This window comes from Pleurodeles waltl, chromosome 5 (genome assembly GCF_031143425.1).
Source record: "Pleurodeles waltl isolate 20211129_DDA chromosome 5, aPleWal1.hap1.20221129, whole genome shotgun sequence".
NCBI classification, from domain to species: Eukaryota; Metazoa; Chordata; class Amphibia; order Caudata; family Salamandridae; genus Pleurodeles; species Pleurodeles waltl.
This window is the reverse complement of record NC_090444.1, coordinates 281,396,361-281,417,499: the sequence shown is the minus strand read 5'-3', so window position 1 is coordinate 281,417,499 and position 21,139 is coordinate 281,396,361. Positions and strand designations below refer to the sequence as shown.

The following is a 21,139-nucleotide window of genomic DNA, read 5'->3' as shown; positions in this document are numbered from 1 at the left end:
GAAGATTTATTGGGAAAAACATGTATTCAAAATCACATTATCAGTATCAGCCCTATACATGATGGGAGAGATGAGATAGGTTTGTTATGCAGATGGTAATGACAGCTAAGGAGTACTGAGCCATTCTAACCTGAGAACCAAACAAATATATCCCTAAAATATGTGCCTTCTAACCTGTAGTGGCTCTGCTGACATGACATCAAGCATTAAACACTCTGGTAAAGACAGGGCCAGAGAAAACACTTTGATCAGTTGAGCGAGAGAAAGGAATCCATAGTCGGGGATATCACATGTTCCGGTCTCAAAATAATCTCATCATAAAGGACTACAGTTCCTTGGCCCGCTGATCCTTGAAAGCAAAGCGTTTCAACTTGACAAATAAAAGCAGCATCATAATTCACTGGCCCTGTAAAGTACAAGGCAAGTGGTCACCAGCGTATTTAGGTAGACTGCTACTTCAGCATGTGTGTTTATTTACATAACAGGGACACTCACCTAGACATCCTCTCTAGTTTCATGCGTGAAGACATCAAGACTATGGGTGGGTAACATTGAAAGTTGATAATAGCCACCGATGGATGGGTTATGGACAATAACATTATATGCACTTAATACAGTCTGGAATATACAAGTCGTTGTAGTATCAGTAAATATTGGGAGGGAGAGGTGGCGGGACACTGGTATTTTAATGTAATTTGTGTTCATTTTTGAGTCGGTTCAAATGTGTTTTGAGAGTACATCGAAAGTAGGGAGGTAAATAATTGCCAGATTGCAGTTGGCCAAGTTTGCCAACACAGAGAAAAACCAAAAGACAAATCAAGTATGCGATAAAATAAACAGTGATTAAGGTTACTATGAGGAGATGGTGTTTGGTTCAACATAGGGTACATGAAGGGGTGAAGTGGATGAGAATTCGGCAGGGGTATGGAGATAAGGCAAACCGAATGCTGTAAAGACCAGCCCAGGTGATGGCACTTGATCATGTGTTTTGCAGATAGCTCCCCAGTTTGATGATGTGAGGGAAATGCAGATGCCTCATCAGGTACATATTTGTTTTCTAAAGTACATCACTCCTCAAGGGGTGAGTCAGTGTATTGTAGGAAGCTGGCTGAGGCTGCTGCAAAAGTCAAACAGGCTTATTATTGGGGCATTATTTGGGATTGGAAGAGGAAGTGGGGATAGATGTTTCTGATGCTCAGCTATTAAGGAGATACTAGAGCACGAGAGCCTGAAACTGCTGCATAGGACAGAAAAAAAGACCCTGATGCAAATCTTGATTACGACTTTAGTGGGGGTCATCTCAGAGATAACAGGGGCCTATAATGAAACTGCAACAAAGCCCGCAATTAGACAGCTCATGCCACAAAAGAACAGGGACTGAACGGTCTACTCTTTAGGCACTATTCCATATAGTGTTTGCAATGGAAACAAACTCAAGAATAATATATTGAACATTTAATGAACTGCAAAATACTTTTGAGAGCAGGCAATCTAGCATGTTGCCAATCAGGGACCATGTATCAGATCTTGCCTTGTAAACTTGTGGCCCTAAAGGCATTTGAGTGACCATTCTTTAAAGACTGACTGCTTGCATCTCAAATATGAGGCAACATCTAGAACAGAAAAAGGTAAAACTTTAAAGACATGGGGCCTGATTTAGATCTTGATGGGGGGGGAATACTCAGTCACAAATGTGACGGATATCCCATCCACCATGTTACGATCCCATTATATCATATAGAGATCGTTATAAGGCGGATGGGATATCTATCATATGTGTGACGGAGAATTCCATCCGCCTAGATCTAAATCAGGCCCATAATTTCTAGGGCTATCAGCTAGTATAATTTAGCTTCAAGATAACTTTTTCTATAATATGTCATCATTTCAAACTTTAGCATATTGTGCCACGCATATATACAGATAGGGCAACTTCGGTCGCTGTTTTAGTTGGACAATTAGCAGCTAGGTTCATGAAAAGACACATATGAGTAAGCACACACATTTGAAAAGTACATAAGGCAGGCGCCCACTAGTACCAAGATGTTGCATGAGGAGTCCACAGAAGCCTCTGCCAGATCCCATCTAGAAGTTCCAGCCAGAACCTGATGAGCTCAAGGGCAGCACAGAGGCAGGTCAAAAAAAGCAGAACATGCCAAGATACCACGGTAGGCAGGAAATGACACGTGGCAATGTGAATGAACAGGAAAACTGCAAAGACGGCTTGCACCCTAGCATGAACCCAGAGTACTGCAGAGAAGTTAACAATATAGGAAGCCACATAGCTCCTAATTGAGGAGAAGTAGGATTCTACAGGGGACATACCCACAGAACCCCAATTAAGGTTTTGTATGCTGGTGGTACGTTGCAATAATACTTACAGCCAGAATGAGGAGATGTGGAAAGAACATCGTAGATCTGGGTCAAATGTTAATGGATCCGGAAAGTCTGCCCCAAACATAACTCGACACACTTAACTCAATTAAATGTATGAAAACATCTTGCGCATAGTTAATGTAAAATCTCCGATATGATGGCTAGGCTTTCCTTGCTTGGTTTAGTGCATTCGGGTATTCTCAACAAAACCAAGGCATCTTAGAAAATCTTCTGTAAGACTTTTACAACTTACCTTGTGAGATGTTGGGGTGTGCATGCCAATGAACGTTTACAACTGTCAGATCAAATGTCTGACTTGGCATGCACGTTTAGTACACGACGGACCAAAGAGGACCCACAAGTTACTTACTGCAGGACAAAGGTCCATGTGGTGTGGCCTAGAGGGCAGCAGACAAGAGGCAGGACATGTCTGCTCTCATCCTGGCTCCTCCCACGGCCGCTCCCGCGTCACTGTAAACATGTGAGAGCGAGAGTACTGCACCCGCCCTCCTGTCCCCGCGCGCCCGGCAGGCCACACTGGACCCAAACAAAACTGCGACAAAAACAACAAACAGATTTTCAATGAGCCTCCGGAGAAGATAACTGTTTTAAGCGAGAGTCTACATGATAAAGTAGGCTGCTCGGTGGATAACGATCTATTCCTTTTCAGAATGGGGGGGCCCGCGGAGAGAGAGACTCGCTCTAGTCTCTCCGCGGGTCTTTTCGGGACGACAGGAAGTGGCGCGGGTGCGCCAGGATTGGCGGACAGGTAAGTGGGGGTGGGCGTTAGGGATGGGTTAAAAGGGGGTAGAGGGGTGGGGTCGGCCTCTTTCCAGGCCGACCATTACAGGGAGGAAGTTTTGGTAGGGAGGATTTCGCGGCGGGGCCCAGGCCAGGTTAGTCAGGCGTGTCGGGGGGAATCGGGGAGGGCACCCGGGCTCTTTCACCTTCCCCTTGGGGGGCCCCGGTGGGAGACGGGAGTGTGTGCACGCCAGGGGTTTTTCCCTGGCCGTGCAAGGGAAGGCACGGAGGCGGCGTGCAAGGTTTTTTGCGGTCGGCGCGGGCCGCAGCCGCGTCCCGGTGCGCGCCCTCTGAGGACGCGGGGGCGCTCCCTGCTCAGGCAGGGAGACAAATAATTTTGTAGATACAGGCGTGAAGGCCTGTTTTCAAGTGACCGCGGACATCAACGCGGTGCACGAGAGGACGCGCTCCAGGTCACGAGACGGCCTCGGGCAACGCCGGGGGTTTTAAGGCCCCCCCCCCCCCGGCCAGATTAGGTATAATTACCGGCTTTTAGACGCCGGGGGCCCACAACGACACGCGCGCGCGTCAGAAACGCGGCGCAAAGTTCCTAAATAGGGCCCTCATAGAACACAGCGCCTGGGCGGGCCCTTTATAAAAAAAAAAAAAAAAAATAAAATATATATATATATATGTATATATATATATGTATATATATATGTATATTTTCTGGGAGCCTGAGGCGCGGCAGCCCACAGCAGATGTATATAGGTAACGGACACGCGGGCCACACCACAGGGACTAGAGTCACAGCATTGGGGGCCCCTAAATAAAAAAAAAAATATAAAAAAAAAAAAAAAAACATATATATATATACATTCTTTAGGTTTTGTCAATAAGGAAGGGTCAAGGGCAGTGTAGTGGGGGACATGGCCACCATTCATGATGCAGAGGCGGCCAGGGCGGCGCTCCGGGTCCTGGGGGAGGCCTGACGGGCGGACTTGCTTAGGCCAGGGGTATTAGATCAGGCCTGGGTGGGCATGACACGTCCTACGCGGGCCGCATCAAGCAGCGTAGCGGCGGCAATCGCAACATGCGACTCACAGGTTTCTGAAGGGGACAAGGATGAAGTCCCAGTGAGGCAAGAACAGGCTACAGAGGTACGGCCAGAGTTCCCTAACACATGTAGCCCACTAATGTTCGGGGGGGAGTCGCAGGGCACACAGGACCCGGGTACAGGTGACACAGGAACGGGCTGCGCAGGCCCGTCCACATGGGACCTGGAAGCTAGAATTCGCGAGCAGCGCAGGGCCGTGGCGAAAACGGAGGCCAGGTGGGCAAAATTATGCAGGGACAGGGAGGAGATGGGGAGGCGGCACGAGAAGTCACAGACAGGAAGGGGGTACAGGCAGCAGGGGCTGGAGCAGGAAGCTGGGTCTGGGTACCGCAGGCAGGAGAAGGTAGGGTTCAAGAGGCTGGTGCGGCCGAAGGACAGGTTGGCTTGGGAAGCCCCAGTGGTTCAGGCGGCCATGTGGGGAAAGGCAGCACAATGTCAACGTCAGAGGTTGGCAAGGTAAAAGGAGTACCAACGGGGCGCAACACGGCCCAAGCGCGTTGGAACGAAGCAATAGAGGGGTCTACGGCGGCCTTCTCTACACCGTGGGAACGGGGACAGCAGCAGGCTGGCGGACGCCATGTGGGGCAAAGTACAACAGAACCACCGGCGACCAAATCTCAAGGGTATAGGGAAAACAAAGGAGGTTGGGAAGAGGAAGATGAGTTGGAATTGGTCTATGACGAAGAGGAAGGAGATTGGGAGGATGGAGAATTGCGTGATGAGAATGTGATCGGGGTGAAGAAAGGGGGTGGGGAGCGGGGCGCAAGTGCGGCGCAACCCCTTGCCTCTGTTTTTCTTTTCCAGGACGACGTCATGGCCGAAGGGCCGTCAAGTGTGAGGCCAGCAAGGCCATGGGGCGGAATGACAAGGCAACCACCGCGTACGTGGATGAACCAATTGGAGGTAAGGGGAGATGGTGGTCAGTCTGGGGTGACGGGGGTGTACCTAGCAAGGTGACGCGCATGGACAACTGGATGTCCGCACTTTTTGATTTTGCTAGTATATACTGCGAAAAATACCCAGACCGGGCCATAGCGCCATTCAAGTACATGGATATCATTAGAAAGGCCCAGATGTATTTTGGGGGTTTTTGCATGGCAAAACTATGATGAGAAATTTAGGGCCCGGGTGAGCATCAACCCCGAGGAACCATGGGGGACGGGGATCCGGAGCGATGGAGGCAATGGATGGCGTCAGCACAGGCAGCGGCATCCACTCATACGGCGAGCGGTTTGCCGGCAACATATAAGCCCTTTCAGGCGCGCCCCGCCTTGGGAGGGGCGGGAAATACCACAAAAAAAAAAAAAAAAAAACGCAGGTGGGTAACACAGGGGCTTGTTGGAACTTCAACAAGGGTTGCTGTTCAGGGGCTCAGTGTAGGTCAAACATGACTGCTCCAAGTGCGGGGGTCGTCATCCAGTCATACAATGTTTCTCCCTCAACAGCCCAACAGAGCAATGGAGGGCGACAAGAGGAAGAGGCTCACAAGGTGCTCCTGCGTCAAAAGGGGCCTACACCAGTTAGGTTAGAAGTTTTTTGTTGCCGTGGCAGCACAGGTACCCGGACAAGAATAGGGCCAGACAATTGGAATGGGGTTTTTCGAGAAGGTTGTAGGGTAGGTTATCAAGGTCCTCGGCAGAGGCGATGGGCAGACAATTTGCGGTCTGCAAAAGAGCAGCCGCAAGTAATACGCGACAAAATAGATAGAGGTGACACTTGGGAGAATAGCAGGTCCATTCCTCAACTGGCCATCGGATCAATTGATGATATCCCCACTAGGGGTAGTACCTAAGAAAGCGCCAGGCGAATTCCGGCTTATACATCATCTGTCATGGCTTGAGGGGGCGTTGGTAAATGATTTTATCGCACAGGAAGATACCAAGGTAATTTAGGCGTCTGTGGAGGATGCAGTAAAATTAGTATTGAGGTGCGGTTTAAAAGCGGAGATGGCGAAATGCGATATACAGTCTGCTTTCCGTCTGTTACCAATTCATCCAGCAGATTTCGACCTGCTAGGCATGCAGTTAGATGGAGCCATATATGTGGACAGGGTTCTACCTACGGTTTGCGCGATATCATGCGTGCTATTTGAAACTTTCAGTACCTTTTCTGCAGTGGGTTTGTTGTGAAAACAAGCGTCCACGAAGCAGTGACACACTATATGGATGATTTTCTGTTTGTAGGGGAAGCGGCATATGGGGCATGTGGACGGGCTTTGGCAGCCTTTCCAGAGTCTAATGCAGCAGACAGGAGTGCCATTGGCACCGGAAAAGACAGAGGGCCCGCTGTCAATCATGACCTTTTTTGGGCATTGAGCTAGATGCGGAGCTAATGGTGGCAAGATTGCCAGCGTCAAAAGTGAAGGAAATACTAGAATGCCTAGCATCTGTGCGAACTCGGCACAAAAGGGAGTTACGGACTACACAAAAACTACTAGGTTATCTCAACCGTGCTTGTAGAGTAGGGAGGGGAAGACGTATTTTTGTGGAAGACTCGGACTGTCCATGTCAGGGGCGGTGTTACCTCACCATAGGATGAGTTTCTTTGGATCTGAGGGAGGACATAAAGGTATGGGAGATGTTCCTGAAGAAATTTAATGGGGTACCAATGTTTTGGAGATGCGGACACAGTATGGCAAGTTCAAATAATTTCAGACGCAGCAGGCGCGTCGGGTTTTGGCATTTACTGGGACGGTAGGTGGTGCGCGGAGACATGGCCACGGCAGTGGTTGCAACAAGGGAGGAGTATTGCGTTTCTGGAGTTTTTTCCTTTGTTGGTGGCACTGGCAGTCTGGGGATGGGAACTGGCCAACAGGACGGTAGTTTTCCAGGTGGACAATATGACAGTAGAGGAATTGGTAAACAGACAGAGAGCCAGGGATTTAAGAGTTTGGGGTTTTTGCGTCAATTTATGTTGCAATGTTTATCTCTCAATGTTATCTTTAAAGCTGCACACATACAGGGGTATACAACGAGATTATAGACTCCCTATCTCGTTCGCAGTGGCGGCGTTTTCGCGACCTGGCGCCAGGAGCGGAGCAGTCCAACATTACGTTCCCGGCAGACAATTGGGAGTGGGGGCATGATGATCTCGGGGTTGGTGGAGATGTCTTTGGCAGTCTCTACGCGGCAAAGTTACAGGCTGGCATGGTTGGATTTTCAATCTTTTGAAGAGTTTGAGGGCAATTTCTGGGCTCAGGGGTCTGAGCGTTGGAAGCACGGGCCTTACGCTTTGTGCTGTATTTGATCAAGGAGGGGCTATCCCCGGCCACGATAGGCGGGAAATTAACAGGTGTCTCATTTTATGGGAAGCTTTTCTTCGGTACGGATCCAGCACGGAATGATTTACTTAAAAAAAAAAAAAAAAAAAAAAAAAAAAAATTTGAAAGGATGGGGCAGGTTTAGGGCCGGGGAGGGAAGTAAGGCAAGAGAGCCCATTACCTGTGGGATAATAAAAAAAAAAAAAAAAAAAAAAAAAAAAAAAACTTTTGCATGTTTTGCCAGTATGTGGCACAGATGAACACGAAGCAGGACTCTTCAGGTGGTGTATGGTGTGGATGTTTTTTGGGGTTTTTTAGGGTATCTGAATTGTTGGGTATAGGCAAGGACCGCGGTGTGAAGGAGAGGGAGATCGGCATGCATCAAGGGAGATTGGGCATATGGCTCAGGAAGTCCAAGACGGACCAGTTAGGGAAAGGGAAGTGGGTATGGGTGGAGAAAGGAGGTGATGATCTAGCATGCCCAGTGAAGGAGGGGATGGTTTTCAAACAAAAGTGGGGACAGGCGGGGGAAGCAGGGGTGTTGTGCATGCTTCAGGGAAGAAAACCACTAGCTATCAGTTCCTGCAGGTTTTGAGGACGGCTTTGGATAGGACTGGTCGGCAAGCAGGGGATTTTGGAACGCACTCCTTTAGGATCGGGGCAGCAACAGCAGCAGCTCATTTAGGATGGGATTGGGCTAAGATTAAAGCAATAGGTAGATGGAAATACAGATGCTGCGAGCGCAATGTTAGGCCATGATGAAACCCAGGGATGGGGGGGGTTTAGAAGTACATCACAGTTGTTATAGTGTTTTTTCTTTACAGGGTGTGTGGCCGGACAGAGGAACGATAAGACAGTGACTTGGCTGGTCGGCCATTCATTCGTACATTGGGCGGCAAAATTCGCTGAGAAACAGATATACGGCAGATCAATGGGACTGCCCAGCAGACACCAAGAAGTGCGTTGGTGGGAAAGAGCGGAATGAGGTGGGGGAGTGTACTACCATATATTACAGGGAATTTGCTGCAGTGGGGATGCCCGGATTTGTTGCTGATACACTTGGGAGAAAATGATTTGGTGAGGCAATCAGGGCCCACATTGATACAATTTATGTAAAAAGATTTGGTGCTATTGAAGCAAAACCTGTGCGGGGACATGTCTGGTATGGACAGAGTTTATACCCAGGCGGGTATGGAGAGGGGCAATCAATCATGGAGCCATTGAGCGGGCTCGGAAAAAGTTGAATAAGGCAATGAGGGGATTTTGCTGGGCACAAGGGATTAAGGTGCGGAGGCACGAGGATATTACGGAACATGAGGGGACATTGTTCAGAGATGATGGAGTACATTTATCGCAATTGGGAAATGCGTATTATTGGATGGGTTTGAGGCTGATGCTAGAGAAGTTATGCGGGGAGAACCTGTGGATTACAAAATGAGTAGAATTCAGGGGGCAAACGAAGATTTGCCGGGTGGGGCAGAAAAACGCCACATGGGTTTTTCTGGGTGGCAGGAAATGGGGGAGGGGGGAGAGCCAGATGCGGGCTTGTTCCCCCCTTCCAGGGGGAAAAATGAGGTGAAGGATCAGAATGGGGGGAGGTTTGTTTACAAACAAGGAGGGCATGGAAGGAAGAGGGGAGTGTCTAGGGGAGGGGATTGGAAGAAAGCTATTAGAAAAGAAGGAAGGGCATGAGGAAGCTTTTAAGTTGAAAGTTGGGCGAGAAGGGATTTCATACAGTTCAAAGTTGTTGTTGTTTATGTTAAATCCTGTCCTAAATAAATGACCTTTTGCACTAGAAATGAGTGTCAATGTATGTTTGTCCCGATGGGGGGGCCCGCGGAGAGAGAGACTCGCTCTAGTCTCTCCGCGGGTCTTTTCGGGACGACAGGAAGTGGCGCGGGTGCGCCAGGATTGGCGGACAGGTAAGTGGGGGTGGGCGTTAGGGATGGGTTAAAAGGGGGTAGAGGGGTGGGGTCGGCCTCTTTCCAGGCCGACCATTACAGGGAGGAAGTTTTGGACCACCCACCCACCCTGCATAGAAGGTAGGCAGCAGGGGAGGGTTTGTCAAGGGAAAGGCGGGATTAGGTAGGTAGGGTTAGGTTTGACGTCAGTTAGGACAGGTGCGGTGCATAAGAGTTGGCAGGAAATGGGGGAGGGGGGAGAGCCAGATGCGGGCTTGTTCCCCCCTTCCAGGGGGAAAAATGAGGTGAAGGATCAGAATGGGGGGAGGTTTGTTTACAAACAAGGAGGGCATGGAAGGAAGAGGGGAGTGTCTAGGGGAGGGGATTGGAAGAAAGCTATTAGAAAAGAAGGAAGGGCATGAGGAAGCTTTTAAGTTGAAAGTTGGGCGAGAAGGGATTTCATACAGTTCAAAGTTGTTGTTGTTTATGTTAAATCCTGTCCTAAATAAATGACCTTTTGCACTAGAAATGAGTGTCAATGTATGTTTGTCCCGAGCATGTAAATGTGTCTGAGCGATTTAATTTGAATTTCATCCCACGCCTTCTCACATGTAAACCAGTAATTAACTCGTCAATACTCCGATTGTAATCTCCAGGGAGCTGTCAAGCGATCGATGTATGAAGACGGGTTGGGCAGGGTTGAAAATCAAGCGCGAAAGAAGGACCGGCCAAGGCAGGATTGGGGGTCGGGGGAGGGGAAGACTTCGTTTTATTTAATTTCCCAGAAAGGAAGGTGAACGTGAGAAGCGCAGCTAGACGAAGAGAGGAGATGACAAGCACGTTAGAGAACAACCGGGGCTGGCTTTAGCTCTTGTGGCAGGCACCCTGTGCAACAGCCTTTTTTGGCACCCTCCACCCCTTGACAACCTCCTCGGATTCACTCACTAGGATTCACTCACTACCACCCACCAAAGTTGTCCCTCATCTCTCCATAGCACTCCTTTCACACACATTCCTTTGTTTTAAAGCGCTTGAGTGGAGGCTGGCTTTACTAATCCACTCAGCTATCCATATAAAATATACTTCTGTTCTTTGAACAGGTACGTTAAGTATCTAAGCTACTCTGAGTAAAGGCTACCACTACTACCACTAGACAAAACTCCCATCTCTTTCACTAGAAGGATTAATCACAAGAGGTATCTTGACATTTTAATTGTTTCCTGAAGGCTGGACGCACAAGGAACTTTTCAGCAGGTGCTTTTTAATTGCAAGTTTCATACGTTATTGCTAAGCACAGCGCACCCCCACCCCCCCCCCCCCGTCAGCACCCCCTAATCCAGGTCAGCACCCGGCCCTGAAAACAAGCACAATACTGCAGCTCACAAACTCAAAAAGTAACAGAGCATTATTCAGTATTCATCTATACAATGAGGGAAGGTTCAGGTGCTCTGGGACCATGCCTGTGCGCACGAACTGCCTTTGTACTGTGCGCACATATGATTTCTTGTGAATTAATACAGTACAGTCTGTGATTAATTAACTGTTTTATGTTAGGGAAGCCACTTACACCATAAATCATTGATGCCCTGTGTGAACACAAAGGATGCTGTAGCAAAGACTGCCATCCTTTGCTCGCAGGCAGGCAGGCGTTGTGTGTGTGTGTGTGTGTGTGGGGGGGGGGGGCAGGCATTGTGTGTGTGTGTGAGATAGAGAGAGAGATTACATACGTAAGAGTCATAGCTATGTATGTCACTGTCCTCGGTTTAAACAGAAGCTGCAACGAAGATCAGACTGCAATGTGGCCTCCCCCTGGGCCCTGCCATGCACTGTTCCAGGATTTAAACGTATGCCAAAGTCAGCAATTCAGATCATTCAGTGGCAGACATTTTAATCTTCCCGTCCATTCATCGCGGTTCTTTGTCTATGTATGCTGCGTGTCTCTGCGGAGTAACACTTTAGACCCTATGAATAACCAAAAAACCGAAAAGTCCTGTAATGAGTCCCTTTATTATTTTCAAAGTCGACTATTAGATCTCAATGGGAGAGTATCAGAAATATTGTCAGATATGCTTCTTAGTCATTTCAAATATATAAAATATTTTAGACTTCTTTAGATATTTTAAAATATAAAATACTGTACCTCAATTTAAGAAACAATATGTTGCTGAGGAGGGGGGTCACTCAGACATGATAATCACATTCAATTTTACAAGTGCATCTGAAGGCAGATATTATTGTGCATCACACAAGCATGTACATTTATCTGAATTTTGATGGGTGAGTTCAATACTTATTTTTTATTTTTATTTACTAATAAATATGTTTATAAATTATTTTATTTCAGTGTCTTGGCAGCATGTTTCGACTCCTGGTTCCACATCAATCCTTTACTATAGTTTTTGCTCTAACTTATTATGGAATTTTCTGACATTCCCATTAGAAGTGAAAAAGCCAGAACATTTATCGGAAGAGCTCAGCCTGAGGTACAGCTTGGCTCTAAGAGCCAAAATACTAGGTGAGCCAGTCAAAATAATTATGCTGTGATGGGGTGTGGTGGCATGTCTGGGAGGAGTGGACAGATAAAGGCCGACTGGTCCACAGTTGGATATGTATTCGCTGCTTCAGGTTTTTGCCCCTGACACGCCAGTAGTCTAGGTAGTCAGTCACAAGTCACACTACTGACTCTGCACAAGCTCTACATGTCTTTCACATCAGTCTGTTACAGACTTATTACTCATCTATGGCATTTCTTTCCTCTCCTTCTTTCTTTCCTTTCTCATTTCTGACTGCTCTGCATGCCAAATTCCTCTCCTTTTTCCCCCTCCATGTCTCTCACCAGGTAATCACCTATATCTGTGTAGACCCTCCGTGTTTTTAACCACTATGCATCTTCCTCTGCATTATCTCTCTTCCTCTCCCCTATCCTGGCTCTTCCTCTTCATTTTCTCGTTCCCCTCTCAAGCACGCCATATGCCCGAGAAGAGAGGGCAGGTGCTCAGAAGGTGACCTCCTAGAAGGAGCAAGGGTTTCGGCAGAAGATTGTCGCTGAAAGCCTTAGAAAGGATGGGTGCTTTGGACTGATTGTGCGCACATCTCGGTTTGGCTCGTTTTTGGCCCGAGGGTCCAAAAGGACAATAAGCCAAGCCAGAGGTCGAGGTCTGGGTTGAGTCATACTTGAGCCTTCGGTTGCTCACCCGCCCCTACTGCCCACAGATGTGCCACATGGCTAGAAATGCATGGAAGTTGTATTAATGAGCAAGGCGGAAGTCACTCACCATTTTGGATTTTAAGAACTTTGAAAGGGATACATAACAAAAAGGAGATGCAATACTCTGTCATAATACATGGCCTCCTGACCAATACAGAAAGGTGTGAACAAGACAACAAAGGAGCAAGAGAAACATTGCAGAACCGGATGACCTTTGTGTGTAAAAACTTGAATGAGTGACTTAAAGGGGGATGTGGCAACACCCCAGCTGGTATGCTCCATTGGTACCGTGTGAACCATAATGGTTGACCAAACCAGTGCCTAGGAAAGTCCAATCCCAGATCTGAGGGAGCAGTGGGTTTCTAAACTGCCATAATTCCCCGCCATGTTCTTTTTATCATAGTGCTTGGAGGGTCTCTTCCAGTAATTACATAATAAGTGTGCAATTAGAAGTGCATTCCTACTTCCAAACAAGATTGAAAGCGTGGTTAGGGTACTTGAAAAAGAGACAGCCTGAAAGCCACAAGCCCCAGACAACCTCCCTCCTCAAGTCTTCGTTTCGGTAACACCAACTCATTTTTGTGTTCTTGCTTTTGACTTTCTCCAGGCATTTTCAAAGGTACAATTTTGAGTAAATTCGCAGTGCAAGATATGTTAATATAGCCACTCATTTGGATATGATCAGAATTATAAACGACAGTGCGTATCTGAAACGGTGAGAAGTAAATAAGTAAACATATAACACATACTCTGAAAGTTCATATCCTTTTCCTGGAAAATCTGCTCTAAGTAATTACCTAAACACTATTCATACACTACATCATTTTAAACTAAAAATAAATATATACTTTATGGGCTTTGAACTCCAGAGAAGCTGAAAGATAAACTTGCTTAGGTCGTTTGTTATATACACAAAAGGAAAAACAAATAATGATCAAATTGCAATGCAACAGTTAGAATTGTACCTGCTGGCAAAAGATGTCAAATTCCAAACATGTTTTCTTTCCGGAAAGTGTGATTAACTAATACTGCTGATAGGCCTTCTGACATTTGTCTATCTGCCCTGTCCATATTCCTTTTGAAGTGCCTCGAGTGATGTGTTCCTGGCGGGCTTTCCAATTGCCCAGTTGCCAATGGTTTAACTAAGACCAACTGCTGACATATGGGAGGGCCTTGGAGATTTTTCCCTCTACCTTTCGATTTCTTTTCTGTTTTCACTACAAATACTGGTAACCAGCAAATTTCTGGTTTTCACAAAGGACCAGAATTTTGCAAAACCTGTGCAGGAAACTTGTTGCACTCTTCCACATGTGAGGCTTTTTTTTGTAAGAATAAGAAAGCCTGAATAGAGAAAGTCTACAGGGCAGTGCAGTGCTCTCTCAACCCATCACTTCACAAACATTAGAGTGGGTCTATCATATATTTGAAGCAGTGGTGGGACATGTCATCGACCTCTGTGTGGACGATGTAATACATACTGTTACATGAGGCCTGTGATAGGGGGTGGGGGGAGGGGCACTACACTAAATGTGGTAGTCTGTGCTCCCCAGAACAGCATAAATAATAATAATACAAAAAAACACTACCCTATAGGGTCCTGCCCTCACCGAAAGGGAATTTCAGTTTTTTTTTTAAAAAGGACAGACTTTCTATCACCTCGGCCTGCAGCACTTGGGAGAGGTTTGGCAGACTTTTGTATGTTAGATTTAGAGTTAAGAAGTGTAAGTGTGCTCTAGCCTGCATGAAAAGTTTGGACTACAGTGGAGAGCATTCCATTTTGTTCCAGATACTTACTGAAACTAGTTATTAGTGTGAAATGAGGCCTGTTCGTTTCAGTTGGTACATTTTTTTAACCAGTGGAAGGGATGAGCTGTTTTACAAGGCCCTGTGAGGTGCCCTGCTTCAGCCCTAGGCACTTGCTGTTTTGCTTACATTTAATCAACTCTGGCCTAATAACCTTAACTCACCTGAGTTCAACAGTTTGTGTGTGCGTAAGAAGCTGATTGTCAGGCGCATGATGGACGCCTTGTCCAGGTGTGCGCTAACACTGTGGGGCAGAGGCAGCTGGTGGGCCAGTTCGTAGAACACCTCCGTCTCCTTGCTCCGCCTGCATCTGGCGGCATCTCGAGATTTCTCCTTCCGTCTTTCTGAGTTGTTCCTGGAAAAAAAAGATATTATACATTGTTACAATATCATCTACCATATACAGCCTTCTGTGCAGCTTATGCAACGGGTGTCATAGCAACATTTTTATAAAGTAAAAATAAGCAAAAATTTTTATAGATGGCATATTAAGAGTTGCTATTTGCTCCAGAACAGCCTATGATAAAGCAACCATATGTTGAGCCGGTATGGGTCAGAGTTGACTGTTAGGGCACGTCTATGTTGGGATGCAGGGGTGCCAGATTGCTCCTGCAAGCTGCAAAAATAGCCCCATTGCTAGTAAAAGCGGAAGGATGTCAATTCACTGGGCGAGGAAGAAATTTGGGGCATCCCTGGTATGGGTGCAGCTTTTGCTTGTGTCCCATTCGACTATTAGACACGAACACGTAATAAAACCTACTTGTAGCAGAGCAGAGCTACAAAACAGACCAAGTGATTGCACTAAACTGAAAAATTGTTAACAATAACTGAGAATAAATGTTTTCAGTCTGAAACAAGATGATGCACACAGTCAAACAACAGGGTGGGAACGTCCGGGTTACCTTGAATTTATTGATCTAAATAAGATGTAACTGAGGACCCGTGGTTCTCATGCAAACCATACAAGGCAGAAAGAAATACGATTAAGTACATTACATCACACTCCTAGAAAACTAAAATGCTTCAGAATTTCAAAAAATAAACAAACAGAAATTCAAAATAATTAAGCATTTCCATTGCAGCTCTTCCAGACAATTTGATGCCATCCTATCGAATTACTTTTGCCTTTTTGTGAGAATAAATGAATGTAAATCGGTGACCGAATTTTGAAGATTTTAAGAACCAAAAAACAGAACGCAGAGACACAGAAGTAGGACTAAACGTTGGCACCAGTCGTGGAAGAACTACAATACAGAACCCATCAGCACAGAAGGCCCAAATAGCCACATCTCACAAGCCTATAAAGTCAACATCTGATAACACAAAAAAGACCAATATTTCTGAGTTTTTGCACTGTGTTAATTTCAAAACGTTTTGCCCTGCTAGGAACAGAAATGGAGAAAACGTAAGTTTTCCTGCCTGTCGATAGATGCTGACCTCTGTCAGCTAACTCCATAATGTGAAAACAGTTATTTCCCATGCTTTCATGAGTCCCTCGGGCACTCTGCTGAGCCGGGGTCTTGGCTCATGGCTCCTCCGAAGCTTACACCCATTACTGAAAACTGCTGTGCAGCGTGAAAGAGACCAGCAGCACAGGAGGTGACTGACAAATTTAAAGTCCGTCCACGTTGTGATGTGCGAGCCGGTGGAGATGTGGGCTTGCATGACAACTTAATTAATAAGCACACTCGCCCAACTCTCTATTGAAAAATAGGGCATGCCATGTTTTTTTGCGCGGGTCGGAACGAAGGGATAGCACTCGAAAAACTGAGTTTGTCGGGGAAATCTGGAACGGGTGATCCCCCTTAACTTTAGTGAAAATGCTGAGTTACGTATTCTGGAGCCCTAAGTAAGTACTTGGGGCATATTTACCTGTCACATCCCGAGGTGTTTTCATTCACCAGGTGTAACATGGTGGAATATATTCCTGTGAAAAGTTCCTGGAAGTGATGGAATACATGTGGAGAACAGTGCAGAAACACACATTTACGCTGCAATTCCCCTTTCTGTAAAAGAGAACTCCTAATCAAGCAGTAATACCACAATCAGAAATGAATGCATCGTATTCAAAGTGGTTATGCAGTGGTGCTCTATACTCAAAATAACATTCCACCTATCTGCATTATTAGTATGGAGGGCCAACATTGGGAATCCTTGCCTTTATTCAGATAACTTAACATCTTAGTTATCTAGTTTTTTTTAACAAAGGTAACTCAAGGCTGCAATCCACCACTTTACTATGATAGGTCTGTACCTTCTCCTGGTTTCTTTGCTGCCATACAGCGGATGGGAGGTTGGGAGTTTGCTAAAAATGGTGTAATGCTTACAAATGTTTCAAACGCCTGACACACAAAAGTGAGGTAAGAATCGCACCCACGGAAAAATTATGATTTTAGGGTGCCAGAGAACTGCTTGAACAACCGTGTAACATTGACCAGTTACGGGGTCACTATGGTCTTGTAGTCTGTAAAAAGAGGAGAACCAGATGAAATTCATGGTAAGAACATTGTCTGTACCAACTAGTCTCCTAGGTGGGGTCACAGCCAGGGTATTACCGGTAATGGAAATGGTCTGGCGCCCTTTGCTCCCAAAGAGCACCAAACTTAGGGCCTTGGACCTACTGAACCATGATTCAGCTAATCAGGGGGCATCTACAACCAAGAGTATTCATAGGACTGGCCAGTTCCCAGTAGCAACCAGCAAACTGCTACTTAGAGTCAACAGGCCAGCTATATCTTTAAACATCCTAATCTCTGGAACCATGAGTAACAGAAAGATATTAAACTGGTTCTGGAATAAGACTGACTAGCCTCATCCATTGGAATACTATCCTGAGACCTAGGCTTAAAGGGAAAAAACTCTAGTGCCTCTTTTGGGAAAAACAATAGGCGATACAGACCCCCAAAAAGTCAGGCAATGGTGCTACTAAATGAATAGCTATATTTAGATCAAAGGCAAAATTTACTTGCTCAAGTTGATTAAAAAGAATGTTTTCCATGCCTCGTTGCAGAATTGAGTAGTAAATGAAAGTCTTGCATTTTTTTAAAGCAAAATGTATGAACTCAACTTCTGGCTCATGCTTTTAAAATGACCACCTTGGTTATTTATTGGCATATTCGAGTATGTACGCCATTATCAAATGATTTATTTTGTTCCAGCATGTGCTCAGTTTGTAATTGGAAGTAAATAGACAGAATAGACAGAACTAATTACAAAAATAAAATCTAGGTTTAAATTATTTATACTTGTTCTCCAGTTTTCACCCTGGTTCATGGAAAAATGCATCCCAGAGGTTTTTAGCGTGCATGTTCCTGCATCCCATATTAGTAAATGGCCTCACTGAACATATTCATACGTTTTCTGAATTTGGGGCCAGATGTGCAAAGCAGTTTATCGGAGTTTGTGACCGAAAAAAAATGCTTTTAGCAGTGCATTAAACTCATTTTAGGAGTCTGTAACTTTATACAGACTCATAAAATTAATTTCAAAATGGATGTGCAATTGCTGCTTAGAAAGAGCGTATTGTAGGTGTCCCTTCCAAATAGTTGTTGTTATTCAAATGAATCAATGATTTAGGATCCAAATATTAGTTGTGAACTTTTGAAAAGTTACTGATCCACCATTCACATTTGTAAATGTTAATAAAAAATGTTTGTTGGGACCATGGACATTGCATACTTTCAAACAAACTAAAAAAAGTAAACATTTCAAACAAACTAAGAAAAAGGAAACATTTTATTTTAAACATAGCCCAGTCTCCGTAAAGCGAAAGGAGCTGCATTTAAATTTTTAAAAAATAGGTTTACTTTATTTAAACACAATAACAGACATGGTGGTCTGCTGTCCCCAGCAGGTCATCATCCCTTGGATGGCCTTCAACCTTAGTGAGTCACAATTTGTGACCTGCCTCATTAATACTCAGGAGGTACATTGGATTGTGACCCACTACAATTCAGAATTTTAAGAAATTACCTATTAGTACATTGGTCGGTTATTAACATTCTTTATTTGTTGCAAAAATACAGGTCGCAAATTGGGACTAGTATTTTTTGCCCAATAAATCAGCACATCTGTCCGTCATGGGGTACTTTTTCACGGTACTTACAAGATGGTTGTAAAGTTATTGAGTATATGTATAATTTCTCTCTACACACAGTCTTGCTTGTACATGAGGTTTGATTGGCTTCACCGTTACACACCATAAAGCCCCAAAGAGTCTTCCACTATTTGTGCTTATTAGCTCTGTGCATTATTGATATCACGGTCCATATTGGTGATTGTGTTACCGAGTGGGCTGTTTGTGGAAAGCAGAACATGTTTTTGATGTAATCCATAAATACCACAATTATGTACACATGGCACAGTCTTACTCCTTTTATGATGACAAGATATAGGTTGAATAAATAGAATGATTTTGTAAATTAATTAGGGCAAAACCCTATTTAGTCGCTCTAATATGAATGCAAATATCTTTTTAGGAGTATACAGGGCACAGATTTATGATGCAGTATTTTAAGGCTGGAAAAGCTATGGCTTCTGTGCTATTGACAACAGGAAACCGTTTCTACAAACTAAAGAAGTGAATAACAGGAGATTTTGTATCTAGGGAGTGTGTGAATATGATGGCAGGGCTTTCCACACCCTGCTTACTTTCTGGGGCTGCAGAGAGGGCAAAATGCAGATTTGTGACTAAATCCTAAAATTTACAAAAGTGAATAGTAAATAATCACACATGAACAATCTGAGTCCGATTTGCAAAAGATTTGGGCCCCTCTCTCTTCTAAAACAGTCTTTATCCTGGTTCTCAAAGTGGGCTAGGTCTCAAAGATACAAGTTACTTTTTTTTGCTGCCAAGGCCTCAAGAATTAACATTTTGCACTTGCACTTCCCTTAAAGTTCAATATTTTTAAATTGTTATAAAACTGGTCTCATGGTGTATAAAACCCAGTAAATCTATCTTACTTTTTTTTAGCACCATCTCCATTTTTTTCATTACCTTATCCTAAAAGGATCAGATATGACCAGAAGAATATTTCAATGGGGTCAATCCTACAGTTCCTCACATATTCAACTCGATTAAATTCTGATTGTGCAATCTCTGTGAAAATCGTTATATCCTGAAGAGTGCACATTGTTTCAGTCAAAAAAATCTTTATTCAGCATAAAAAGCCATAAAAGCATAATACATGAATACATAATATGATAATTCATAAAACTGATCTGACACATAGCATACAACCTCATAATTGTTCTTAGTTCATCTCAATTCTGGATTGTAATGCCCTCTTGATAAGATTCAGTATTACCTAACATATCCCTATTCCCAAAAGGCTTTATAGACTTCACTGCAGGCTTGTATGGAGCAAAACCAGAAAGACCCAGTCAAGATACTAAAAGCATCAATCTAGGTTTTAAATATGGCGGACAGATCTAGATAAAGTGACATGCGATTTACTATAAAACCAAGATCCATTGACATGGGGATAAATCATTTTTCTGTGTCCCTCAGTTGGAGAGCAGCTTTAACATATATAAATGTTTAATCGAAGAAAATAAGAACAATAGCTTAAAATCTTGAACCTAAATTCACATTTACATCATTACTTAAAATACATACTCTCACAATATGAAATAAAAGTATCATCATCTTCTAGTTTTACTAAATCATACAAGGCAGCATTATACAATATAACAGCAATTTTTGCAGTTCCCCAAGGTACCACTAATTGTATTTCTTTGGGATGCGGACCTACCTAACCCTAAATGCATTTTGGTTAACATTTACGCATTCCTTATCAAATAATCAATTATTAAGATAGTTTAAAACTCATAAAATACCTTTAATTAATTATACCTCACATACTTACTTTCTCTTCCCTTACAAAGCACCAAACAGTCCCATTAAGGAACCTCGTATTTCATAAAAAATTGGCCTAAGTCACATGTCACAATCAAAAATCTCATATTACCAGTAGGTTGAGTGTTTGATCCTGGTTAATAACATTATATTGCCTAAAGATTGGTTTTAAAAACATTTTCCATTCCTTAAAAAACATACTTTTTTGAGGTCACATATACATAAACCCAAGTCATGCCTCACTATGGCTCTCGTTTTTAGACCCATATTGCATGGGTTTAACCCGACCCTAAATTTTAACACAGCATCCCTTAACTTGGGGTTAGACAGAGCCTCTATATAGGGGAAGTTTTCCTCATTTCTCCACCCACGCACCATAAACTGGGTATATATTTTCCCCTCCAAATAACCTAAATCTTCTTCTCCAGCACTTTTATTTACCACGGTGCGCAGCTCCTGCTTTGGGATTTGTTCTCTGCACCACTCATTAGCTGCTAAACCTAAGGTAGCACAGATCTTCTCTAGTCAACCTCTCATTTCTGAGGCCCAGTTCAAATCGCTTGTCCTTATTTCCCTTTTACATAAGCACACAATTTTAGAAATACCCTCTTCAGACAGGCTCAAACCAAATTTCAATGAGGCTTGCATTTCCTGGTAACTCCACGCCGTCATTTGGCATTCCATCCTTATAGCATGGATCATACTTGAGGGGGGAAGCGTGAGCAGACGTTTCACAGATTTACTTTCTTCCGTATCCCAATTCAGCTTCCCAGGGAGAGTTAAAACTTCCACCCCATATTGAAATTGAAGACGCACCATGGCATTAAAGGTGGAAAGTACGGGACGAAGATACGGTCCTCCATACTTCCGACGACAC

At 44.5% G+C, this 21,139-nt stretch overlaps 1 protein-coding gene across 2 annotated transcripts in view; it reads right to left on the bottom strand.

The window, feature by feature from the left end:
- Nucleotides 1-21,139, bottom strand: part of EPAS1 (endothelial PAS domain protein 1) — a 250,024-nt gene that overhangs the window by 99,450 nt on the left and 129,435 nt on the right. For both annotated transcript variants that reach the window (XM_069234018.1, XM_069234016.1), the window contains exon 2: nt 14,570-14,760. In XM_069234018.1, the coding sequence (XP_069090119.1) occupies nt 14,570-14,760 (191 nt within the window). The remainder of the gene's footprint in view (nt 1-14,569; nt 14,761-21,139) is intronic.